Source organism: Pseudopipra pipra, chromosome 3, assembly GCF_036250125.1.
Source record: "Pseudopipra pipra isolate bDixPip1 chromosome 3, bDixPip1.hap1, whole genome shotgun sequence".
NCBI classification, from domain to species: Eukaryota; Metazoa; Chordata; class Aves; order Passeriformes; family Pipridae; genus Pseudopipra; species Pseudopipra pipra.
The window spans coordinates 70,862,481-70,890,051 of record NC_087551.1 but is presented as its reverse complement, the minus strand read 5'-3'; the positions used below and the strand labels follow the sequence as shown (position 1 = coordinate 70,890,051).

At 41.5% G+C, this 27,571-nt stretch overlaps 2 protein-coding genes across 7 annotated transcripts in view; one reads left to right on the top strand and one right to left on the bottom strand.

Annotated features, from left to right (window-relative positions):
* Positions 1–2,003: 2,003 nt before the first annotated feature.
* Positions 2,004–19,170, bottom strand: SNX3 (sorting nexin 3). 2 transcript variants are annotated; one of them, XM_064649826.1, is made up of 4 exons: positions 18,902–19,170; positions 6,616–6,711; positions 6,111–6,235; positions 2,004–2,689 (listed from the first exon to the last, which is right to left on the bottom strand). In XM_064649826.1, exons 1-4 carry the CDS (start codon positions 19,061–19,063, stop codon positions 2,584–2,586), a joined length of 489 nt encoding a protein of 162 aa, XP_064505896.1. In that variant the 5' UTR covers positions 19,064–19,170; the 3' UTR covers positions 2,004–2,583. The 2 variants fall into 2 exon arrangements, with proteins under 2 accessions (XP_064505896.1, XP_064505897.1); XM_064649827.1 differs by lacking the exon at positions 2,004–2,689 and adding an exon at positions 2,696–4,973 and having other exon boundaries at positions 18,902–19,156.
* A 6,162-nt stretch (positions 19,171–25,332) lies between these two features.
* Positions 25,333–27,571, top strand: part of AFG1L (AFG1 like ATPase) — a 58,983-nt gene continuing 56,744 nt past the window's right edge. For 2 of the 5 annotated variants that reach the window (XM_064649817.1, XM_064649813.1), the window contains exon 1: positions 25,333–25,486. In XM_064649817.1, coding sequence (XP_064505887.1) covers positions 25,399–25,486 — 88 coding nt within the window. In that variant the 5' untranslated portion in view covers positions 25,333–25,398. Of the gene's footprint in view, positions 25,547–27,571 lie in introns of all 5 variants that reach the window. The other 3 variants (XM_064649814.1, XM_064649812.1, XM_064649815.1) reach the window with 2 other exon arrangements.

Here is a 27,571-nt window from a genome sequence, read left to right as displayed (position 1 = left end):
TTATACCATTTTCTGCTCTCTACAATAAGAATAACCAGATAGGGCAGAAAAATCAACTGTGGTTCTCTACTCTGTGACAATTCAGTTTATAAGCTAAAGAAGTTGAACTCAGTGTTGCACAGAACCCATCACAGAACATTCATTTCAATAAGATTCACGTTGCTGTCCCAGAGCAGCGATAAACGCGAACTGCATCCCTGCTGCAAGGCAACCAGGCAACCGCGCTCTGCAGTGTGCTGTAGTCCCTACCTCACCCAAGCTAGAGGACAAAACACAGCGTACTGGCTCTCTTCCAGCTGCAAAACAGGCAGAACAATGGGAGCACACCCATATCTCACCCTCTTACCTGGAGAACTTAGCCCAGCTGCAGAACTGTTTTAAAAGACTCACGAGCTGGGACAATGCCCAGATCCCTGTGGTTTATGCACAGCTAATCTCAGACTATGTCTTGCTCCCACTACAGCAGATTGCACAGAAGCAGAACCAGTACACTACACTACAATTAGGGTCTCTAGTTAGCTTTAAAGGACTTAAGGCCAGGTAATATCCCAGAGTCCTGTAATTCTCAGAGGCTAATACTCTAAAGTCCTCACTTTCGAAATAGGAATACTTTGACATCAAGCACGCAGTTTTTCCCTCTTTGGCTTATTTTTTTTCTTTTCATGGCAAATGATACAGACTGTGTCATCATATTTTAGGTATAAGATGAGGCATTTACTTTCATTTCTGAGAGAAGCATTTCTCAGAAAAGAATGTTTGAGAAGAGAAAAAGAACATCTTACTCTGTATATAAACCTACGTAATGAAACTTCATATACATTTAACCCTTCTTTCCCCTTTTTCAAGAGTAATTCAACTTTTAAGTGTGATTCAACAAGCACAGGGAATTTTAGAGATCATTTTACATTATCACAAACATCTTGAAAAGCTGGACATTCCCGGGCTGCAAGTGGACTCAGTCAGTTTTGGTCCCTGGTTTAATGAGTGGGACCATTAGAGAGAATCAGCACAGTCTTAGTTAAGAATGAGGTGGAAAGAGCAATTATTCAAACACGTATCTATTCAGTGTAGCTAATCACTAGTACTATACGTCATCCAGTTGGCCACCACTGCTTTGTCAGTTAAGTCTTTGACATTCAGATTTCCAAAAATGAGGTTAGTGGCCTTAGTAAAAAGAAGCTAATAACTTTTGTCAGCAAGTTTGTAGGATGCTCTTGACAGAGATAAGTAGTATTGCAAGAAGAAAAAAAGCAGCAGAGCCAAGTCTAAGCCAACATGTAGCTACCAAGCAGCACAAAACACTAGAGCAGATTGCTACTGGAATAATCTTGAATCTGTTTTCAAGATGGATAGGTAAATTGTGTGTCACACATGGAAGACTAAGGAAGCTTCTCCAGCTCACTTCTTTCTCATGAAAAAGTCAACCTCAGAAGTGCTGCTTGTGAACTGCAGTTCAGTTGCTGACTATCTGCATTGCACCAGTGGTCACACAAGCACAGTGCTGCAGCTTACCCCTCCTTTTGTGAAGTGGGCTATGTCACATCTCAGAGCAAACTTACCGGATTTCATGTCCCTAACTGTAATTGTAGAGCAGAGCTACTTTTATCTAGGAATGAAGTTATGTCAACATTCCTTTCTCTGTAGGATGGTATAGTTTTCACCAGCTAGTTGAAGCTAGACTGATACTTCTCACGCCAAGCAGAAAGGTACTCTTTCCCCAAAGTTACTAAAGTCACAGATCTGTTGACTACCTACCAAGAATGGTATTCCAGCTTTGGCTCCACACCACAGGAACAGCCTTCGATACCTTTATATGTTCTTTAACACTTGCAGAGTGAGTGCCATCGTCTCAGGGTTCTTAGTCCTCACTGTTAGTAATACCAAACTACATTGTGGAAGAGCATCACAGCAAGGCTGTAACACCAGTTCAGTTAGTATAGTCAAATCCCTGCTTCTCAGAAAGCATGAGATACCCCACGCTCAAGGTCAAGAGTGACAAAACATTTGAAGTGCATTTTCACTTTTATTTCAAAACTTTAGACAAGTTACTTTAGTATATAAATTTGATTTTTTCCTTTTACAGAATATAAAGATAATTCCCTCATTACTTCAGTATAAAGTGTTTTACAAGCTTGAAGACAATTGCATAAGTGTTTCTCACACAGGATATCAGAAATAAAGCAGTCTTTCTACAGACATTCAGACAGGTGACTACCTCAAAAACAGCATAGCAGTTTAGTCAAATACAAGTGAACACGTGACACTACAATTGTGAAAGTTCAAGTAAGGCCAAGTCAGTAAACATTGTTAAGTCATTGCAAATAATAGTGGAAGGGTTTGTGAGATGTTGCAGGGGGTGGATGGATGGTCTCATAGTATAATACTCTTAAATGAAGGATTCAGAGCGAGTTAGCTAGAAGACAAGTGAGTTCTTAAATGCTATAAAGCATATGCAAAGACCAAGCAGTGTACTGGTGTTACTGGAGACTTCGTGCCTGTTCATCCTCAGCATGCTAAGACAAACTATAACCTCTTAAAACCAAGCCTAAGAACCACTAATGTTTAAGAAGACGGTTTTAGAATTCAAGTATGCCTTATTTTGGATGGTGTGTAGTTTTTGTCTATTACTTCATCTTGTAAGAACATGTGAAGACAGCGCTCATTCTGTGCCAGTGGGTGGCCTGCAACCCTGGAGAGGAAAAAAACAAGCATTAGTGTCAACCAATCGAGCCTACTTGCAGCTAGCCAGGAGACCAAGGTTTTGTACCAGTAGCCTATTGTTCTGCACTTAGGCATGAATCCCACCTTCAGTTCACTGCTGGCAACTAGAATGATGTCTAGCAGCAAGATTCGTCATGCTCACCCAGATGAAGTTAGTTCATAGGAACTGTGAGCTACCTCTGATCATTTGGAAGCATGTTATGTCATCATTTATCACCTGCAATTGATGGGATTATCCAAGTGCCATCCTAACATTAGGGAATCTGGAGTTAAGGAAGGCAAATGGATTTTTTCTACAGGTCTTGACACCTGTGCCACAGGACCCTCTTCTAAAGGCTGCTTATCCACTCAGTTCTCATCCCACTGAGCAGCAGTTCGCCCCGGCAGAGCTGAAGCCTTGCTCCACCAGGGGGTGCGAAGGCCTTCTGAAGGCTCCAGCACTGCTCTGGGCAGTGACTCTGCTCCATCAGTGAAGCCAGAGGGTTCTGTTCACTGCATGTGTCTTAGCTATCAAACACAGTAGACAGAGTTTGTCTGCTCTAGGAGAGACCACTATCTGTACTGTAGGTTTTGTTTCACACATAAACTGAGACACCATCCTTTTAATAGGAAAGGGGCTGAAATTGAATTAGGAGACACTCCCAAACTTGGAAGTAAACCACAAGGTACTGCATTCAAACTCTTAAAATACCATGCAGACTCTTGTGCTGGTAAAAATCCAAGGGAATCAGATACCTGAAAGTTGATCATGAACACGAAACTTATGAACATGAAAACGTAAAGCAGTTTGGTTTAAAAAAGCTACATCCAGTTTGCTCAATCAAGAGAGACTTCTGACTCTGAAAAAGTCCCCCATCCTCCCTAGGGCTGCTTGTGTCAGCCTTATGGCCTCCATATCTGTCAGAACATTTCTACTCTTAACGGAAGTGATCTAGTTGAACACATGTAATACACAGTAAGCTCCAGTGGCTCACCACCAGTACTTCCAAGAACTTCTGTGCATCTTCTCCAAATTTGTCTATCAGTGTTTATTTCACCACAGGACATATTCACTTGTCATTGAGGGTGACCTGTAATGAGGAAGCTAAGCTCTCCTATTCAGTACCGATGATTATTTCAAGTGCAGTTATAAAACTTATCAATCTTGTTGGTTCTAGTAAATGGCCAGTAGGCTTAAGCACTAGTTCACAAGGATGATAGTCTAGAATAACTAGTTAGAGTTTCTTACCCTCATCAGACTGAAGTTGCTGGCCTTGAACTTCAAAGGAAAGATATATAGGAGAGGATGATGAGGAAGCAGCATATTTCTTCTCCCTTTCAGGAAGGCTTGGAAATTGGTGGCTGAATTGCAAGACTAGATCTGATCCCAGATTCAACTGGAATACCTTGCTCTGCATTGACTTTCCCTCAATATTTTTCACAAAGGTGACCATTACAAGTAGCAGCTGCTACTTCAAGAATTTCATGTATCTCAAAGTCAGGTTCAGGCAGACAACAATGTTGAGACACACCCATCCCTTGAATGTCATTGCACGTATTACTGATGGTGGTGCCAGCAAGCTGGCCCAAGACAGCTGACTCAAATAAGGTGTACTGTCTTGATTTAGATTTTACATCTAGAGGCAAAGCTTCTCAATAACATCCATCTCAGCACTACTGGATATCAAGAATTGGCATTGGTGCACTAAGATATTTTTTTTTGTTACAGTGATATAAATTATCTGAGGAACTCTAGTTCTAGAAGCAAAGACCAGCATTGAGAGTGCAATAATGTGAATGTACTATGCAAATGACCTTCAGGACTAATTTACTAGTACCCAGAGTACTTGGTAGAAGCCTTAAGGCTTCTATGTGGTTCAAATCTTTAGTAATATTTGCTTACTGAGTTGGTCATGCCATTAGAATAAATTGATGAGGTTGAATAGTTACGAGTTATGCCTGAAAAGTCCTATTCCAGCTGTACTCAAGTCTGCCACTATATCAGCAGCTACATTAACAATCTGCTTTTATGTTTCAAAGGAGGAAAAATTAAGCAAGAAGTTTTACCCTTTCACAAAATCAATTTATTACTTGCTGTAGGACTGAACAAGTGACCACTTCATTTCTGTCAGCTATACTGAGTTTTTCAGAGAGTCAAGGTAAGATGACTGTTTCAGCTGCTTCAGAACACAAACAGCCCTCTTGCACACATGTTGCTAGGCTCGGCATACAAAAGTTTGCACTTCTTCACCATTTAAGATAGAGTTCCAAGCCTGCATGGACAAAAGTTGTACTTTACAGTCATGACTGCCTTGATTTTACGGCATTAAAAAAACCAAACAAGTTCCATTTTACTATTGGATGCCTTGGAAGTTCATTCCGCTTGTCTTTGAACAGCACAAAGAACAGTCTGAAGCATTTTACCTGCTCAGAATCATTATTGATACCTCTAAATTGAGCTACCAAGCAACCATGTGAAGAAAAACTGAAGAGATTTCATATGGTCACACTTACTTGCACAAAACAGAGAGTTTTAGTAAACTAGTCACTTCAGCTCCAAGACACATGCCTGAACTGACTAACAGTAGCTGGCAAGTATATTCTCTTAAGTTCTTGTGTAACTCACAGGCATCCTCTGTTAAACAACATAACTGTTGAACAAGATTAGAATGCTAGAGGAACTGACAAGCTTGAACTTTTAAAGAGAGCAGTCTCAAATCCAGTTGGTCTGAACAGCGTTGAGTCTAGAGACCAAAAGAGCTGATTAACTAACAGCAACTCCTTCTTACCCACAGCTTGGATCCACATTGTTAAAGGGATTAAACCAGCTACTCAGGTTCATGTACAGACAGCTGTTAGTAGTGTCAGATGGCAGAAACGGAATCATAATACTTTGCTACTATAATTTCTGCTCACCTTTTGAAAGGCAGTGACAAAACCCGAAGTGTCTATTTCGAACTATGCATGCCTACCTAGAGTAGTGTTTTTACATCTTCAGAAAGATTCTCATGATGATTACAGAAAATATGCATCATTACACAAGCTGATAATACCTCACATCTGCTATCAAAGTAAACTGCTGTAACCCCATTGTAAGCTCCATTGTTCATACAGTGGAGGATACTCTTTCAGAAATTATAAAGTAGAACTATTTCGAATGCTGTAATTTTAGTAGCAATTTGCATAAATTAACAACAACACTAACAGTCATTTCAGCTGTTCAGGTAAGCATTAAGATATCCAAACTAAACACTGGATGAGCAATGTTAGTATGTCCTACTGCAAGATTATGTGAAAGTTAATATTCTGAACCTAGTGCAGTTACCAGAGTTAGAGGATTAGTAGCTTTAATGCAATTTTCCAGAGCGGAGCTCTGTGTTTGTCTCTAGATAACTAGAGCCAACACTTACTTGTTTATGAACTGTTCAAGAGCCTGCTTCCTTTCCTCTATAAAGGAATCATCAAATATACCATCATCTCCTCGGAAGGGAAGCTGACGGAGAAGTGCTTTTCCTGGTAGAGGTGGTACCACAACCTGAAAGATTTACAGAAGTGTCCTTAAGTGCAGCCTATAAGCAAGTTCATACACCTGTTCCACCTCTTCCTCCCAGAGGACTCAACTCATCAATCACATCCCTAATAAAGTAATAAAATATGAGCAGAGAAGACCAGTATCTGTCCAAAGAGGTAAGATGAATTCAAGTAGTTTAACTCTGAATTAACTTGAAACCATTAAAACAGCCTCTAGCATTGTAAAACTGAGGCTTGATAAAAAGACTGACACACTGGTTTATTTCTGGACATTTCCAACCACAGTATCTGCTCCATATGATATATGCTTTATAACATGGCGATAACATTTCAGCATCATTACTCTTTGCAAGAAGACTTGTATTTACCTTTCACTTTACTCACCTTGCTTTCTCTTTCTAGTTCATTCCTTAGCCATTCAAAGTCACTATATCTTCTTCTGACTGTAGATTCTTTCAATTTGAATATAGGTAGGTTTGTCTGAAAATAAGAACACAAGCTGTTGATTAGACAGATTAGAAGTTTTGATAACCAGAAGAACCAAGCTGTTAAGTTATACATTACTTCCATTTAGGCAACAACAACAGTATTGAGAAACACTCAAGACACAGAAATATAAATAAAGCTCTAAGCTACATGAGTAAGCTGTACCTCAAACTGTGTAACTGTGAGCCTCATTTATATGGCATCCTTATCACGGGTATTTTGTCATCTATCACCTAGCAAAATATCTGATTTGCTGGCCACTTGAGATAGTTCTAAGGTTGCACAAGCAACTCTGTTAGGAGCTGGATCCCCAGTATGTACAAAATTGGAGGTGAGGAGGGAAGGGGGAAGAAAGTCTTCTTAATCTACACAGGCTTCTCTTATTGCACTGAAGGTTGCGTTTCAGATACCAGCATAGGACACGAACCAAGCATCCTGTACTTTTCTACTCCCTGATAAATCGTGACCTCCAACATCTTTAGAAGCAAAACCAGTAAGTCCTACAGTGAATCCATCTAGAACAGATGAAAATTTGATAGCACAAGCTGCCAAGTTTGGGTAGCTCCAAAGAAGCTAACAAGGCTGAGATGCAATACAACATTCCGTGCTGAAGAGATCAGACTATTTGACTAAAAAGTTAAACTAAGTAGAGCGTGATTACAGACATTAGGGAGAACTTTGCTGAACAAGGCTAGGAGCCAGCACCCAACTCTAACACCCTTGAAAGAGACATCAAATGGAGCAAGGTTTTAGTGCTGCACAAGACCATGTCACATATACAAGCACCCTGACACAAGTCCTTACACTAACTTGTGAGAGAGCCTGTATTACTTCTGTTCATTCTTGGGTGCAGTGTAATCCCACTGTTGCAATCCAACTTGCATGTTATTTTAAAAGTAGACATTAGGAGAGTCCTCTCTTAATGACAGCCCCAGAATGAAAAGTTCCAAGACCATATTCTGAAATTTAGTGTCATCAGCAAACTGGCTAGAACATTACAAAAACGTTCCTAGGAGTTATGACTTCCTACAAGTAAGACCATGAGGCTGTAATTGCCATGCACAACCAGAAGCAACAAAATAAAGCCTACTGTTGTCAGACTGTATTCACTAATAGTCTTAGTATGCCTTTAAAGAGTCTTGAGGAGCACCCTTGGAAGCTGATGTTCACATGGGACTAGAGTTACCCCCCAGTCTTCCTCTTGACAGATGCACAGTAGTCATTCTCTGCTAGTGCCTTTTACTTTTTACTTTTTGTTGTTTTATTTTTTTATCTCGTAAACCATCTCACTCAGGATCTGATCACAGTTTGAGTGGATATCCCTACACAATAACTTTCATAGGATGTTATGCTTAAGCTATCACTGGGCAATAATTTTGGCTGCTCAAAACAAGTTTAATTGCAGCTTTAATTCCTGCACTAGGCAGACCTATCACTATGGGTTGTTGTATTGCTGCCAGCCAATAACAAGTTTCTGGTTGTCACAGTTCAAAAGTACTTGAGAAGTTGGTTGTGCACTTTCACATTATGCAAGTTAGTCCAAAATTTACAAGTGATAAAGTACAGAACAGTATTTTGTTATGCAATGTTATTGATAAATGTTTAAAAGTGTTCAAGCTCTCTTTCCCAGGTAAAATATTGTTGATCAGGCAAGACACTAATAATAAAATTGCACTTAAGACTTATGCCAGAAGTCAGGATTTATAAATAAACACTCTTGTCTTGAGGGTAAGAATACTCTACTCAAGAGTGAATATGGGTCTCCCAGAGCACATGAAGGAGATTCCCTGGAGTTAAGTACTGGACTATTTTCCTCTGCTTTCAGCTATTAGCTTTTTAACCAAATTCACCCTTACACATTACATCAACTCTTTGTCAGTGTTTCAGGTAGAAAAAGTCCTTTACAATATTTAACAAATATGTTCTCACCTGCAGAAAATACTCCTTTCTCCTCTCAAGTTACTTACAAGAGGGATTAGGACTGGATAAAAGCAATTAAAAACCAATGAGTTCCCAGGTCTTCAGGAACTCTTTTCATGCTTCTAGGCATGAAGTCTATAAAGTTAATCTCTAAACAACATATCAGGCTTACAGGTACAATGTGGTGGTAGAAGTGCCAATTGAGCTCACTTTACCTTCTACACTCCCTTTTGAACTTTTGACATGCTAGCCCAGCTAGCAAGCTGGAGGAAAGGACAGAGTCCTTTGTTTTCCTTTTGAGTTGAAAAATCTTCTCCAATCTTGATCATAAGCACTGGGAATGTTTGACATACTGAAAAGTATGTCAAAAGGCATTCATTAAATTAAATGTCTTACAAGTCACATTTTGACAACTATATGCTAAAGTACATATTCCCTGTCCTCTGGTCTGGATATGAAATTGAGCTATCTGTTGAGATCAATTTCTAAACCTCATGTTTAGGATCTATTTAAAAAAGCAATTTGAGAGTCCTGTTTTATACTGCTTAACCCACTTACATCTTAGGTCCCCTGACGTTATATTCACACCTGAAGTTACTATATGGGCCTTTCTCACTAAGGATTATTGCCCTTCAGTAGGAAGGGTTTCTGCATGTACTACTGCCTTCATCTACCATGGAGAGATAGTTTTCATTAAGCAAAGACAGCTCCTGAAGTATGGGCTATCAATGGACAAGAATTTGGTAGAAGGAGACAATCCTTAAGTGTCAACAGAAACTTAAAGAGTCACTTCAAGATCATGCAGGATATCAAAAATGTTATGCTCTGCTTCACATCTTATGTTGAGAGCTGTCCTTGTTTAGTCACTAAGGTGCCAATAGCTATTCAGAGCACTGCTAGTGCTTTGTTTGCCTGCTAGAACAGAGACAAGAGTAAGGCACAAAACTTGAAGTCAGCCTAACTTTATTTTTACAAGCATTTCTGCCCATGCTCATTCAGCATTATAGTGTTGGTTTTCTGGCCTGCTGACCTGCAAAGTCTACTATCATGAAACTCATGACCCAGTTTGGCACAGCCCCTGGAGCACAGCTCATTCCTCTGATAAATTCAGCAGAATTACAGCAGTAGTTGCTTCTTCTGCAGTGTAATAATCATATCATTTGGGGAAAAAAAAAATTCAAGAACTTCCTAGTCCAAAATCATGTCTCTTAGCAGTTTGAATGCAAGCCCTCAACCTGAAGGGATTATGCATCACCCAAGATATTAGACAACCAAAATCACTAGTCAGAATCGCAGATAAAGCACCACTGCAGAAGGACCAATAAACCAGCTCTGCAGAAATCGCACACAGCCCAAAATCCTAAGCCACAGAAAGATGCTAAGATGAGACAGATTCTGCGTAGCACTGTCTCTGTATTAGACTACATGTAGACATCATTAGGCTTTCTCTGACTACTGTCAAACTAACAGTCTGTATTATGCTGGAGGAGTTAATGGCCAAGCCAGCACACTGCAATATACATTGTCAAAATGGGTGCCAAGTTACATTACATAGTTAAACAACTGATGACAAAGCCAGACCCCTAAGTCACTCCTACATTTTTCCACTTAGATGCCAAAAAGTTTCTACAGCCATTTGGCTAGTGCTAAACAAACTAGTAGTGGGAAGCACTGATTGCTTGCTAATAGACTTCAGGGCAAAACCTGTATTCACAGTGAGCATGTTTCTTCAGCTACATTTATGTTATTATAACATATTCAACTTCGAGTCCAATTCCAAGCTCAGGAGGCTCCCAATTCACCTCAGAAGCAAATGACAGTCCTAGGACGGTAGCTTGGATAACCAGGTAACAGTCTTCTAGCTGTTACTACAGTCAATCTCCAAGCTAGACAGTTAGAAGTCTAGAAATTGTTTCTATATACAAGTGAAGAGACTTTCACAAACAAAATTTGATTAATTTCCTCATCTGCCAACATAACACACACCAGCAGCACTGCATTGCCCATGCTCCTAACAGACCAAGAATAAAGCTTCTCTGTTGCCACAGCACCTACTTTGATGTCATCTTTTCAAGTAGCTTATGGTAGCCTTGCAAGAACTCTATTTCCATTAAAATAGAGCAAAAGAAAGCACACAGCTCACTTTTGATAGAAGCTTGTGGCTTTGACTCTCAGAAGCTAAATTCAAGCATCTTACTGTCTCTTCATACAAGCTGTAATCTTTGTCAAGAGACTACACCCTTTGACTACATTTACAGTCAGTCAAAGGGAGCTCTGGGGTATTACAGTAAATAGCATTCAGGCTGGATAAAAAAGTATTATGATTTTCTTAACACAAGAGCCTGCTGTCCTTTAGTGCAAGAAACTGGCTTCAGCAAGAAACTGGCTTCAGCAGTCCACTGTTATTGAAGAAACCTTGCCAGTGGTTTGTTTCCTTCCTGACTCAACACAAGCAGCTACCTCTCTATTTCCTACACTTACAAAAAGCAAAAAAGAAGGAAAACATGCTCTAAACTTCAGTTTCTAGAAGTTTAGATTTTTGCTGGGTACCTTACTGAAAGAAAGCTTCTTTCCCACTGCAAAATGTCAGATAAGACATTGTTATTTTTCTAAGTTTCAGTTCTTTTGTCTAAACCTTTCCTTTTCTCCACTAGGTGTCCAGATCTACTGAAGGTACATTATATTCAAAAAAATATAAAGTTAATACAACACTGAAAAATCTGACCATATGTACACTTAAGTTTTAAACAATGCTGACTTAAACTATACCAAGAACTATAGAGCTTCCCACCACGCAGTAACGAGATACAGAGCTAGGATGTTTTCCACCTTAAAAACAAGGCAGTAAAATCCTCATAGCCATGCAAGAGGGACTATCAGTCTTTAAACAAGAGTTAACCTTTACCAAGTCCAGTGCCTTGAGCTCAGAGTTGCTCTCTGAAAATGAGCATAGGCATGTCTAGGTTTTTGCCAAAAAGCATCTATCATCACCTGATCAAGTTCAGCAACATCAATTCAAACGACTGAATTATGGTGAGCCGTGGTCAAAAGGCTCAAAGCAGGGTAAGTTGAGAAAAACAGATTGTTTAGTGATTCTTTATTCTTCAGGTTCCATACTCAGAAGCCAAAGGTAAAAACAGGAGCTGACTTTAAGAAGGACTCAGGCAACGAATTTTATAACGCCCAAACAGAATTAGTAATTCTAAATAATTATTTCACAGGGTTAGCAAGCCAAAGCCTCTTTTGAAATATCAAATACTCATTTGAAAGAGAAGGGATTGCTACTTCTACACAACCGCAAGGTATAACGGCCATATGCTCTGATTTGGCCTACTGTAATGTTCCCATTCATTCCTCACTGAGAGTGACTGAAGTGGGATCACATTAAGTTGACACTTCAGCATCATTAGCTGACATCTGTCAGCTACAGTCAAACAGGGATGAAAAAAAATCAGTGAATTGCTGTAATTGATCATTTTTTATCAGGAACAAAAGCTTTACTGTGCTTTGTGAGCTAGAGACAGTCCAGTATCCCTATACTCCAACCACGCAAGAAAGGAGAGGTAAGCAACTAGTATAGAATAGATCTATTAAGTAGCAGAAATTTCTCTTCATATTTCCAGTTTTACTGGAGCAGTAACATTCACATTCTTAAGGAGGCACTAAAAGCTGCACAAAGGCTTCTGACTCCTTTAGCTCATTAATTTGTAGCATATCCTAACGCTTGGAAGGTGCTGCAGCTTAGGCCCATGGAAATAATCTTGGAAGCTTTTTTCCCATGTATAGAGGTGACTTTAAACCATTTAATGTACAGCCTCATTTTGTTCTGGATTTTAGAGTAAAGCTGCTATACACGAGTTAATAGTTACACTTTCAAGATGGGCTTTATGGCCGATACAAACTACACTGTCATATGGGAGAACCTTCTGGGGCATACAGAAGTTTTGAATTGGATTCTCAAGATATACCCACAGATGGAACACTTCATGGACCCATTTTCAGTTGGTAAAACACTTGTTTTAATACTTTGACTAGAAGGTTAGGGCTTTTTCATCCTTTTCACATTAAAAGTTACAGCAACAATAGCAACTTCAGACCCCTCACTCAGTGCTGTAGCCTCACAGGGCATTTGGATTATGTACTTAGTTAAATAGCCTCCAGTAGTGCAACTGGCATTGCATTACCAAGTGAAAAAACTTTAAATAAAATACTTCCCTTACCGTTAGAAGACATAAATGATGCAGCACAGATTTATTACCCCAGATGAAAAGCAGCAGAGACCTGACTGCTCTAAAGTTCAAGCTTACACTTTTTCAGCAAGCCATCTAAAAATAAACGCGTATCAAAACTCTCTGGCATCACATGTCTACCTGGATAACAGCCACCGTCCTACAAAGATTAGTCATTTTCTCATTTGATTTGGTCTGTTCCACACTGTACTGAAGTGTAATCTTAATACATGACAATCAAGATCCACACTGTGCATGCTGAAATAAAAGGACTTCAAGTCACTAATAAGAAGCACTGTTCAGAGACTTGGTTATTTTATTTACACAGTAACACAGAGCAATGCAAAACTAGTTCAGTACCTTTGGACCAGGCTCTTGAACCTAGTTTAATCACAAACCTCTACAGAAAAAACAGCTGCTCAAAGCAAATATAGCAATAGACTTGTAAATCAACTCCCCTTGCTTTGGAAGTTTCTTTCATCCAAGCCATTGCACTTCTCTATCTCCCTAGTCAGTGTCCTTGGAAGTTCTTAGCCTTCCAGCTATCCTTTTCTGAACTACTGCTTGAAGGAGCAGTTAATGTTTGTAAATGTGCCGTATCTGGGCTGTAGAACAGAAAAACAAAGTCACCTGAATCACTGCATTTTTATTCTTTTAAGAGGAGTCTGAAAATATCTAACTGGTAGCAGTGTCTAGAAAAGGGCATTAAAAGCATAATTTACTCCAGTTAGAGAAGATTTGTGGTGTTATGTAAGATTCCAGTAGTAACGACATAAAGAATTACTGCAGATTATGCATCCCTAAACACATCCACACTGAGTCAGTGTTTAGTCATTACTCCACCACAAGCTTCAGCTGTGAAACTCTACAGTGCTGAAGTCAACTACATCAAAGGCAGATTTGATTCTTCTCATGGTGGGGGAATCTGCATCTTCAAACCCTGCCAAACACATGAAGGACAGGAGATTTGGTACCGTTCAAGGACAGACCATTTCAAAGACACATTCATCAGATAAAGAGCACCACTTTGCAACACATGGCATAAGACAAGTGCTTTCTGAGTAAGTTATACTTTCAGTTCATTTACTGTCTTACTCTGACTTGATTTGATCACAGCAGTGAGACTCAAATCAGTCACTCAATTCACACTACTATAAATATGCTGAAATGCAAATATTGTATCCAAGCTAAGTCTTGGATACAATATTTGTATAAAAAATAGGTTAAGAGGAGAACAGACTTTCAAAAGTGTCTCAAGTTCAGCAGTACTTGGATATACTTCCCCAATCCTTTGAAACCAATACTATTCTTAACACTGCAGGCACTTCACAGCCTGTGTGTTCATTTCCTTCCCCACACTGGACCTACAGAGTCAAGTACCTCTGCAGGTCTACAGAAGTCTTTCTGCAGGAGATACAAGAAAGATGACAGCTGCCTTAAAGAGCATTGGTGCCACTTAAGTGATCCATTTCACAACATCTGAAAGCACAGCAGCAAGACAGTACCTTTCTACACCTTAAGACAAGCCACTGCACTAGAGAACCTTGAAAAGCTAAGGTATACCTTAGTGCTGAGTTTAATAATACTGATTAGAGGCAACAGGCCATTGAACATTAAAGAACAGAACTAAGAAGACAAAGGCTATTAGTTTGACTTTGGTTTGACCAAAAAAAAATTCTTTAACTATTTGGACTAATAGCTCCTGTAACAGGTGTTTTGTTTGAGTTCTGTCAGTTTGAATACCAATGACTTCCCTGCAAGTTCTCACTAACCATAAACAGATAATTTAATCTTTCAGCTTAGGTGACAAACCCAACCAAAATGGGCAGCACAGAAGCCACTTTTACTTTTACAGAAACAGTAACAGATGAAATAGCATTAATAAAGGGATATTTCCCCACATGTAGCAAGTTCCTGGATACCCATACGCTCTGTTGACAGTATTCTAACCAATGTGTTTACCTCCTATGGCACTGCCACCACAGTGGGTGTATGGCTCTGATGTGTGTCACCAATTGCTGGATCAGAGTTAGCTTGTAAAGCTTAAGTCTTGTATCCTTAAAGGATTTAAGAGCTGAAGCTATTGCAGAGAATCTGTTGAGCAAAGACCTTCCTTTTGACCCACTTATCAAGAAAACTATGTCCCAACTACAGCAGAAGACAAATGATACCTGGAACTGGATTGGGGACTAAAGACATGCTGTAGGACGATAATATGACAACAGCCATTTGTTCTACGTTTGTTTCCTGGAATTCAGGGAGAGGACTGACTTGTAGCCCATAAATAGTAACAGGTATTTGCATGCCCTCATTGAAGAGTGTTAACGTGCACAAGCCCACCCTGACAAGGTTTAACAAGTAGGAGGGAACAGCTAGTAAAGACTTATGAGAAACAGCATGGAAGAGTATTTACACCGAGAATTTACCTGTTGGTTCACACCTTTCCTCAAGAGGTAAGGGCAGTGAAGTAGTTTGCAGTATTACTTTAACAGGCAGTCTAGCTGATAATGTTCGTTTTAAATACTGTCACCATACTGTGATCATTTAGATAACTTTAGATGAGATGAGTACTTTATCAGGTTTATTTCACTAGAAAAAGCATTTAGAACTTTATACCCTACTGCATTATCTCCGTTTTGGCTCACCCTAAGGACACACAAAGGACACTTTAGAATGGTACAAACTCACTGCCTGACGGAAAACAAATTCTCAAGTACCCCATCAAAAACACGACCCACTCAGATTTGCCACTTCAGCACTGCCAGGATGGCATTTTCTATCACTTACCATTTCTGAGCAAGACATTTGACTTTTATTGCTGGGCTGCACTGTGGTGGCACACTGCCACATTGTATGCCTTACAGTGGTTGCTACAGTGGAAAGCTTTCTGTCATCACCTTGTTCAGCTTGCCAAGAACAGACTGTTATTTAATGTAAGTTCAGGCTCAGAAAGTCAACACTTTGGCCAAGTGTCCATCTGTGAAGTAAGCTGCCCAGCTAGAAGTGCTGTATAGGGTCTACCTGCAGCAGTCCTCTTAAGAGACCTTAAATCCTTGTCAAAGCACCATGCATTTACCAAAATTCACAGCAACCCTTCACAAAGACATTCGCTGTGAAAAACCTTCCTAAGTACCAAAATATTATTGACTTGCTTATGCAGTTGTGTACTGTTGAGGAGTCTATCCAAAACTTCAGAGTTTCCCATTAGGCGTTCCAACTTCCACCAGAAGCTGATGAGTACAGCAATAGAAGAACTAAAGCATGAGGTTGTTCCACTTGTTGCTTCAGCTGCACTACCAGTACAAAGCTTGCCAGTAAAAGCTTTGGGGAAACTCTGCAGTATTTCACACGTGTACTTTCTGCAAGATACTCGTTAACAGATATCAGTTCAAGAGTCTGCTAGCAAGCTCAGTCTTTCAAACGAAAAGAAAAAAAAAGTTAAGCTTTTAGATTCAGACAAAGATAGAATTACGCTTGGACAGAGTTTGTAAACACCGCAACAATGGTACAAGTCTACTTGCCTCAACAAAAACTTGAATCTCAGTGTCCTCTCTCACAATATTTCTAGCTTAGCATGATCTCCAGCCATAACATGAAGCTGCTTTCTCCAGAATCTGGCAGCAGTTAAGCCTTCCAGTTCTGCACACTTAACATTTTAATGTTGGTGTTAGTTGAAGACACAGCTTTCCAGATATGACACAGATAACTCACACCATCTTCTCAGGTTTGCTCTATTTCCACTACTGGCACTGCTGGGGTAAACTGTCAATGTCAGCTGCTTACTTTCTTACTTTCTATGACCACAAGCACTTGTCAAAGACAGAGGCTAGCTGGTGGCTGTTGTCTGCCACACTCCGAGAAGCAGCTTATAGTACTAGGCCTACCTTTTATAAATAAATACCACAGCAATTCAAGCTTGAATTCTTCTTCCATGATGAGACCTGCATATTAGCAACATGGTCCGTGTTCTGCTGAGAAGCAGTTAATTGATACAAGTTTAGACAGTGAATGTAATTCTGCATGTCTTGTATTAGCTGCTCTGTAGCCTTCCAGCACACAGAGACATAATATTCAATTTTACAGCTCATGATAGCTATGAACTACGTGTACAGCACTATGTGCACACCAGTGCACAACTGGAAAGGGAATGATCCTGTATTATAAGAGACAGTCCTGTACACAGGCATGCACAGATGTAAGCAAGGAGGATGCAAGCAAGGAGGGTGTAGGACACAATGTTTACATAGTAGCCAGACTGGGAGGAAGAACAGAGGAAGGTCACAGCACTATCATAGCGTATGTTTGTCCAAATCACTTCTTGGTCTTCATTACAACAGGAATCCAGAATTTTCTACCCCAAACAGCAGATAGGCTAAAACTAATCTGTCTCAAAACCTGTTTTTCTGCTTTTCTTTCTGATGAAGAACTTCAGTTGAGGATTTTTAAAAAATTATTATTTTTTTTAATCACAGGAAATTTGTTCTCATTTCCAAGGCCATATCATGGCTAAGTCCTTTTTGTACCATATTCCCTGGATCCAGCAATTCCAAATGCTCAGTCTCATGGAAAGAAACGTCATCAGGAACTTAAGGTGCAAACACATTCCAGCAAGGTAGAATTACATCTTTCTGCTAAGTGGACTGCTAGTGTTCTGATAAGGTCAGTGTAATGCAACACAAGTCTGCAAGTTCTAGTTTGTCCTCAAACAGAGGCTGAACACAGGCTACAAGAGTGTTAGCTTATTCTCCTTGCCCCACTGACACATCCTGAAACACAAGAATGGCTACTGAACATGACAATTTATAAGCATTTGAAATAAAGTATCCTTCCTAGTAGCTTTAGATCTCAGCTGATTTTGCTTTTTTAAGTAAGGTTACATTAAGCTGGGAACTTAGACCTTTAAAATCAGAAAATCCACACAAGGTTAAGTCTTGTTTAAAGAATTTTAGTGACCAAGGCAGCAGCCCTCAGCTGAAGCCCTCCCTACTCTGAAGGCATATGTAAACCTCCTATTTCAGAGAATGTGTGCAGGGAGTCAGTGAATCTTTCCCCTTTATTAGTGACTGTAATAACTGACCTGTTTCAATCAGCTTTAACAGAGTAAAGCAATACAAGGCAGTAGATTCAACCACAAACCAAGAGACAAAAAAAATTATAAGAGGTCATCTTTTTCAACCCAACTTATCCCTAGCAATGTAGACCAAAAAGGGTTCCCTACCTCAAGTTCCTACCAGCCACAGGTAAGAACTACGTTGTAATAATTGCATTTTGTTTGTCCACTGCTCTGGGCTCTGTTTATGAAAGACCAGGGAACACAGTAATGACTTCACAGAGCTTTTCTCAAGCTCGAAACTACTAGCCTCTGGGGCAAGTCAGTGCACACAGCCCTTCCAGCTAGGAAGGAGCCTAGTGCTACTAAGAAAAAGTACTTGATAGCAGCACATAGCAAGAAACAGCCCAATTTATCAGGTATTAAATTTTATTTCAGGTACAAAAGAAACTAGGAAGCTCTGCCCCATACACATGTACCTTATCACTTCAGCTGGCTTTGATCTAGCACATGTGCCCACTAAACTTATTTACACATTCTCTATGCATCTTTTGAGACCATTGGAATCCTGAACTTGACCTCCTTCTCAGGCTAGATACACCCATATTACTCCACCTCAGACAGCTCAGAGTTTGCCCTCCTCTATTTACCTGAAGACAGACAAGCAGTTGCTCACAGTACACGGTGCTTCAGTCTAAGGACAACCTGTGCACAGCAGAGCCGAGAGAGCAGTTGTCCTATGGTTATCTGAACCGAGCTGCATCGCCTTAACTCCTAATAGCCCGTCACAGAGTAAGGAGCCCCGGGCCGAGGATGGAGAGTCCACTGCGGCTCTGCCACCGCCCCCCCAGCGCCGCTCCTGCAGCAGGCGCGACACGGGTCCTGAAGGACACGGCGGAGGGAGCCCGTCACCGCCCCCGGCCAGCCCCGGGTGACAGGAGGGCCCGACACCGCCACCCCCGCGACCGGGCCGGGGCTGCCTCACCTTGACGCGGATCTCGTAGGTGGTGAAGCGGCCGCGGCCCACCCCCACCGTCTGCGGGTTGCCCACGTCGATCTCCAGGAAGTTGCTGGGGGGCCCGTAGGCGTCGTTCAGGTTCTGGGGCTTGCTGATCAGCCGTCGGGTGTCCGCGATCGTCTCGGCCATGGCGGAGCGGGCGCCTTTCCCACCCTGAGCGACAGACCGAGCCCCGAACACCGCTCCACCCGCCCGCCCCGCGGCCAGCTGACTGCCCGGCAACACGCACCCACACCCGCGCGCAAAGCACGCTGGGCAGTGTAGTCCTCAGGGACCGCGCCTCTCGCTTACGTCCGTCGCGACCTCCCGCCTTTTGAACTACAGATCCCGGCGGGCGCTGGAGGTGAGGCGCGCTGACCGGGGGAGCTGGTTTGTCGGGCCCGCCCGCTCATCGGGCGCGAGTGGCCGGGCGCGGGCCGTGGGGCTGAGGGGAGCGGGCGCAGCTTCCCCGCCTTGGGGGGGCGAGGAGACTGCGCAGGAAATGCAGTGTGGGCAACGTGTGAGGCGTAAGGAATCGGGTAGGTGCGAACGTAGGCTGCAGGAGGTGCCCACCAAAAGCTTTGTGTTGAAAACAAAGTCTTGAGTTACAGACCCAAGCTGCAATCAAGGTGACAGCGTTGTCTGTAGTAGCCTTAAATCTTTTAAGGCTTACTGCATTTTTACAAGAGATACACATTTAATAATAAAACCAGCGGGCCTAGATTTTATATCCTCATAGCTTACAAAGACTAAGTGTTTGTTCCCATTTCATTCATAAAAGGTAGGAAAGGAAAACTGTGTTTACAGAATAATTAAAAATTTTAAAATTTTTAATTTTAAAGAGAAAGGAAAAAAGAGAATGAGGGAAAGGCAGAAACAAAGCTGATAGACTTGTTCCCTTCCGTGACATAAGGTCTTTATTTCTTCGGTATCTGATCAGGCAGGTGGTGTGTTACGATAAAAGAAATGTTGCCCAAAGCAGTGGAGTGTTTACCCTCTTGATGCACCCAGAACATCAGTGAACAGAAATTGTATTAATCCGCCAATATTTCAAATTACTCCACCATCTTGGAGGGCTTCCAGAATTTTTTACTATCTGTTAACAGTAGCCTTCCAATGATTACATACATATATAATTTTCCTTCCTTCTTTCCTTCCTTCCTTCCTGCCTACCTGCCTTCCGAAAGAGTTCTAGTGATGCTCATTACTATCCAGGTAGAATGAGACTGTAGTCTAGCTAAAAAAAAAAAAAAACAACAAAAAACTAGTGATATTTTTTCCAAAAATCTGTGTAGGCAGCAGCTAAAATGGCAAGCTGCCCACAGATCACGTTTGAGAGACTCAAAGTTAACATCTGGCAAGTTTAATTAGCAGTTGTCTATGTTAATAAAAAGATAATCAGAAAGCAGAGATGAACTCAAGATACAAAAATAGCCCATCACCATAACCAGTATGCCGTAGGTGGTTTGCTTGGTAACTTTTCTGTGAATTTCCTTGTCATCACTCCTTCATGATTAGTTCTCCGCCTTACAGTGCACCTTCCTTACTTCCTTTCTTTCCACTAATAGCTGCCGACTATTCACTTTATAATTATAAACAGAAATTAAGCTGACAAGAGTTTTACAAAGCGGGAGCGAAAGGGAGCCTTACCTGAATTATACTTGTTATTAAACCGGTCTTGCAGCAAGGCAAGAAAAAACTCATTAATTCTACTGAGATCACATATATATGCATCTGGATAAGCTTTTGTTTGTTACACAACCTATCCTGCCACATCTAATTGAAAATGTGACAATGCAGCAGAGCACTGGTGTTGTCTTTACTATAACATATTGTCTGCCTCCTGGCCAAGCCTTGTTTCGTTATCTGTTCCAAAGCAACAAAAAGATATCCAGTACCGTACATTTGGAAAGAGCGAGGCCTAAGTTGAATTCTTTTCTCACAGCATACCATCTGAGCACTACTATTCTGTCTACTTTTTCTAACAGGGATAACTGGCGGTGGAGAGCCATGTGGAGGCAAGCTACAGGGAGCAACTGTTACAGTGCCCATGTGTCAACAGCGTTGGTATATAAAGTGATTTGAAGAGGTCTCCCATTTCTGGTTTTTTTCCCACCGAGGTCATATACAAATCCTCTGATCTGGGAGACAAAGGGGAAGATACCCTGCTTTATGACTAGCCTCCCCCTTACATCAAGTGAAAGCATGCATACCACACTGGCTAATGAGACAAGGAGAAGGAATGAAGGTGGGGGAAAAGCAGAGTTTTGTGATCCTCCTTGTTTTCTTCCAATCCTCAGAAAATGCATTTGTTTATTTTGTAACATGTTTCAGATGCTTTTTGTGATCATGAGACTGGACTTAAGCTCTCTGCAGTTGTTTCTTCTTGCTAGAAAGGTTCTTTTCTCAGGGTGAAAGTGAGCATAAATATGGAAAAGAAAGTTTTAATTCTGTTTCTGACATGAACTTTGGGCTAGATTTCAAATCTGGAGGGAGAGAGGTCAGCTGTGTTTGTAGGTCCAAAGATTAGATGCAAGAAACCAAGCATTTATATACTCACAGATTTGTTACTACACATTGTTTATTCAACTATGACACAGATTTTCTGGCAGAACATTAATATGGATACCATAGTCTCATAGCATGAACCCATATAAGCAGTTATGAATGGATGACTACTTCTTGAATTTTGTAAAGTAATACCTCTCCAGTAGTTTTTTGTTTATTTCTTTGTTTTTTTTAAAAGAAAAAGTCACATTTAATTGGAAAGGAAACCAAATCGCTCCATTATCCAGTTAGGACTCTTCAGCATTTCTGAGAAGTGCCTAGGTTAACACATTTTAAACATCACAGGCATATTGTGTCTTGTGGGGAATGCTGACTCAGGATAAGGCAAAACTCACAGGGCACTGAACTAATTGTGCAATGCCTTATGTGGAAAAATTACTTCCTGATCCCTGCAGTAGCTGCCAGGGCTTTGAAACATGGTGTTTGAATATCTGCATTGTGTACTTGCCTGCCAGATAATAATATTAAGCTTCTAAGTATAATTTGTAATATCCACGTTTATATATATACATATATACATATATTGTGAACTCCTGTTCTGAGAGACACCAAGTAGTGCCTGTGTAGCTGAAAGACTGTGCAGTGAATTTCTAACACATTGAGCTGTTTGAGCTATTAGAAGTAAGCTATAAACTGATAGTGAAAATGGCTGTAAGTCCATAATTTTGGGAATATTTATGCAGATTTATTAACCTGAGGCTTTACTTATAAAGTAAATGTGGATTATTAACAGCATATTTGATTGACTCAAAATAGATGAGGTTAGTATCAAGTTTACCGTAAAGTGTTTTGACAGGAAAATGACTTTTGATGGAAACTGTGTTGATGAAAACTAGCCACAAAATTCATTTTCATAGAGTAGGCTGAATGGTTAGTTCTATATCAAAAGTGCATTTGTATTTGGGAGCCAAAGATGTGTCCCATGGTGAGAATATCTTGGAGTCTTGCAGGCAGGTAAACTCAGCCCTCCTTTGGCAGAGACCCAAACACCCTTGGACACATCTGTCCCCATAAGGTTCAACACATCCAGATTTCTAAAAGCACTGCAGTTTATACCACTAGAGGCCAGACAGGACCCCTGGAGTGGTTTGATTATACTCCTCATTTATATTCCTCTTCAAGACCACCTATACTTTTGGCTAGCTGGCAGATTAATAATGCAGTTGAACAAGTGCTAATTTGATTTCTACACGGTTGCAATGTCACATTTTTGAAGGTGAGCAAAGGCATAGGTACAAGTGTACCACAGAATGGATCTGTATCTGTCCCAGGACATTAACATGGTAGTCTACAGAAGTGTACTTGAAAGTCCTGTTCATTTAGGTTAACACCAAAACTTCATTTTGCCAAGTGCTTACAGCCAACAGACAATGAGTTCCCGGAGTGTGCAATCCACTGCGCGGTGGCATGTCAGGGTTTGCCCGTGTATAGAAGGCTCATAGCATTGCAGAGGGTTTATTCACTTAGGTAGAAGATGTCAGAATAGAACCAAACGGGAAGTTTTTCTATGCTGTCTTGCATAACAAGGTTAAGAAAAAAACAGTGACAATTTAAATAAATCAGATGTTTTTGCTGAAGATTATACTGTCATTTTCTCCAATTATCTTGACATTTCACCCATTCATATTGTGATCTGAGTTAATAATGGAAGAAAACCCAGCTCTTGTTGCCTTGTTTATTCTTTGTTCTCAAGGAGATAAGCTGTTTATAAAGATAACTTATTTGTTATTTAAATCATTTTTACTGAAGTTGTTTGTTTCCTTGTTTGAGTTTCTAAATATATTGCGACAATTGTGATGCATCTCTGAGACGTCTATTCAATGCACTATGATTTGTACTGGAATTCGTTCCTAAATGGGCACAGGTGTTGATAGCTATAATATGCTACAATGAGTCAAAACCAATAAATGCCCAATAAAGGAAAGATGAAAGAAAATGCACTGAAAACAGCACTTTTAAGATGTGATTAAAAAGCACTTTAGTTCTCTACTTAATTAGGTATATTGCACTGAAGATGTGTCTGCAGCAACTACGTATTTTAAAACAGCTGAACATATTAGAGCATAACTTCAATCACTTAATATTTTCAAGATCATAAACATTATTTTTAGAATTAACAATACTATTCGGGATATAATCAACTTTTGTTTGCAAGCTATTCTATAGTGCCCTAAAGCAACATTTTCCAAAACATTTGTTAAAAAAAAAAGTTAATTGGTAGCCTAGGAAAATTACTTGCTTGCCTTCTAATGTTGCACAGAAATTTAATGCTAGAATAAGACATAAGAATTCTGACATTGCAGAACTAAAAGTCAGTTTAAGCATTTCCTTTGTGCTTCTATCAGGAGCAGACATTTTGTTATCCATTTCTTGCACAATGCACTCTGCAAGCAACATTTCCTGAAGCCCCATCCTGACCTTTGGGTGCATTTCTGATGGGAATGGAGGCCCAGCCGGTGAACAAGTCAGAATTACAGTTGGTGATTCCTGAGTACCTTTCCCATGGAGGGCAGGCTTTTTGCATTGTGCCTTTCTGTCAAAAGAGCTTTGTAGTCACAGTGGAGGTGCTTGGATAAGGCAGTCAGGTACCTACCAAAGGAGGAAGGCAGTTGGCATTCTCCTGAGGAGCTCTCGCGAGCCACATGTGGGTATCTGAACTGATACCAAGGACAAGACTTACTGTGTGCTAAGAACAAACTGGCTGAACAGGACTGCTCCACTGCTTGTGGTGCAGTTTGGAGGGCAAAGAGAGGGAGAAGGAGCCAGGGACTGGCAAAGGATCGACAGCCAGGTAAACATGAACCAGCAGTGTGCCCAGGTGGCCAAGAAGGCCAAGGCCTATGTCAGCAGCAGTGTGGCCAGCAGGACGAGGGAAGTGATTGTTCCCTTGTACTCGGCACGGGTGAGGCAACACCTTGAGTACTGTGTTCAGTTTTGGGCCCCTCACTACAAGAAGGACACTGAGGTGCTGGAGTGAGTCCAGAGAAGGGCAATGGAGCTGGTGAAGGATCTGGAGCATATGTCCTATGAGGAGTGGCTGAAGCAACTGGGATTGTTTAGCCTGCAGAAGAGGAGGCTCAGGGGTGACCTTATTACTCTCTATGACTGCCTGAAAGGAGGTTGTAGCCAGGTGCGAGTGAGTCTCTTCTCCCGGGCAACTAGTGACGAGAGGACATAGGGGAGGTTTAGATTGGATATTAGGAAGAATTTCTTCCTAGACAGGGTGATTAGACATTGGAATGGGTTGCCCAGGGGGGTGATGGAGTCACTATCCCTGGAGGTGTTTAAGGAAAGGCTGGACGTGGCACTTAGTGCTGTTCTGAGAAATAATATACCTGTTTGTTTCTGTTATTATAAGCCTCAAAAATATCCCAGAGACAGAGGAGCTAACTAAACTTTTATTTGAATAAAAGGGAGAGTTCTCTGGCCAATCCCTAGTGAGGTCTCTCAAATTAATGGAGATCGCAGCCTCTTTTATCCCCTTGCCTGAAACACAGGTCCCTCCCCATTTCCCCACTGGCTGAGGTACTCCGGGGTTACAGCCTTCTCGATACCTACAGTGTGTCCTCTCATTACATGGTCCCCTTGTTTCTGGGCAAACTGCATCTTTCTATGACTAAACAACTGAACAACCAATAACTTGTCACTTCCCACCACCAAATGCAACCACACTACAAATTTTGCAAGAACACTTATTTATTCCTAACAGTGCTGTGGTTTGTTTGACATGGTGGTGGTCGGTCATCGGTTGGACTCGATGATCTCAGCGGTCTTTGCCAAGCTAATCGACTCCGTGTTTCTGTGACCCAGGCGGGAGCGCTGGCTCAGCGCCGCCCGCGACGGGCTCCTCCGTAGGGCCGCGGGACTCCATTTCCCAGCGCGCCCCGCGCCCCCGCTGCGGTGGCCGGGCTGGGAAGATGGCGGCGCTCGTGTCGCCCTTGGCTACAGCGCCGTGGCTGCTGCGGGCTCCGCGGCGCTGCGCCCGCCTGCTCCCGGCGCTCAGAGGTCAGTGCGGCTGCCGGGGCACTGCGCGGGGAGGGCACCGAGAAGCGGCCGCGGGAGCCGGTGCGTCCCTCGCGCCCCTCCCTGCCGTGCCGCGGGTCTTCCCCCAGCGGAGGCGGATCGGGACTAGGGGACAGGAGGCTGGTGCCGGGCGGGGGTGGGCCGCCGCCGTGGTGCCGTGACCTGCCGGTGTCCTCCTGTGCCCTGTCCTGGGCCTGCCCGCGACGGGACGCGCCTGCCGGTGTGGCGCCGGGAGTTGGCCCCGATCCCCTGGGGGGGGCACGCGGACGGAGCCCTGTGGCTTCCCGAGTGAATGGTGCCGCTTTCCCCCGGGAAACAGGGCTGCGGTGCGGTGCCTGATTAAACGCGTTGCCTTGCGGCTGCCTCGGGTGCTCGGCGAGTGCGCCGGTGGCTGCCAGCGCCGGGCCTGGGCTGTAGGATGTCTGAGGGACTGTTTTCCTTCAAGGATCTTCCGATGCATAACAACAGCCGTGCTCTAACCCTTGCTTTAACATTCAGTACAGTACACAGATTTATGGAAGTTTGTGAACTTGAAGCTTAGGTTAGGAGCAGAGGTCTTTTTTCTTCACTTAGAGCTCTTCGTCCTCTGCCAGTCTAGCAAAAGTGGTGAGAATTCAGTTGGCGACAGGTGGGTCCCAGGGTTCATAAGTGTTCACGTACACATTATGTTGTGATTGTACAATGTTTATATATCCTAAGAAAAATAGACAAGCACTGCAGTTAGTAGTATGCTGGTTGCATGTGTTCTATTTGATACTGGTCTAACACTTGAAATCTCTGGAGTTTGTTTTTTATAACCAACATACTACCATTTAGAAAAAGTTGTTAGAGCAAATCCAGTGGCTTTAGGCATGGTTTTTCAGCTTCCATGTTAAAGGGAAAGTTGTCCTTGTATATGTTGTTTGAGGACATCTGCAGGGTTGGGCAGCCATCATTGAATTGATTTATAATCTTGGTGTGTAACAAAAGTGTTACTGCAATAAAGATGTTTTTCCTCTACCCATTAAGCATATTGCTTGATCAGAGAGAAAAACCTTTTGATCTTGTGTTGTTCCTGAGGAGCTGATGTTGCCTTCTGTTTGTTATGTTATCTTGTTAAGTACTTTATTAAAAAAAAAATCTGCTTGTAGTTGTTCTGGTATTTTTGAGTGTTCTGAAGTTGTGTTGACTGGCCTATGAATTTCTGGATTTACCTTTCTCTTCTTTTTAAAAGACAAATTCTTTTTCATTTTCCTCATGGTTTGGAACCTTACCTGCCTTCAGTGAGGCCACAAAGAAAGCTGTTAGAGGCCATTGTGTTGTTTGGGACACTTACCGAAAGCATTTAGGGATGAATTTCTTTAGATCTCACAGTATTAAAAATATCTAATTGTGCAGTCTTTGATATGTGTTTTTCCTACACTCAAATCTGTTCCCTTTACCATTGCTACAAATTGTGTTTTTCTTTATTATACTTAACCTATTAAGTGACAGTAGAAGCAAAGAAGGTATTTAGCAGCTTTTCAGTGTATGCCATTGTTTCTGATCCTAATGATTTGACTAGCCTTCGTTATAATGCTGTACATTCTTTCCTTTCCTAGTTATATCTTATGTCTAGCAATTTTTATATTTTTTTTGATTTCTTGTTTCCAGCAGAATTCCTGCTTTGGCTCATCCCTGTCTCTTCTAGGGAGAAGATAATGCCAGCAGAACAGGCCATGGCATTGCAGGGCTTCACGGCTATTGCCTTGCTCAATATGGTGTTTGACTCTCTCAACTTCCTTGCAGAACTCCTGATTTGTCTCCTGTTTGCTGACTTTTAACCACTTTCTAAAGTATCATCTAAAGGATTATCTATTCAAAGAAATGCCCTTTGGAAGTTTTACCCCAGTTTGATAAAAAAAAGGTCAAAACTTCCCTTAAAATAGCTCATCCAAATCTTACCAAGTGTCCAGCTGGGCTTCTTAGTGAGTGTATTTTTTAATAATAAAAATAAATGGTAAAACATACTACTGGAGTAAAGGTAGAAATTCAGTTGATGAAAAATGAAGGGGTAACATACTCTAGTGGTTGTATAGGTAAGTAATT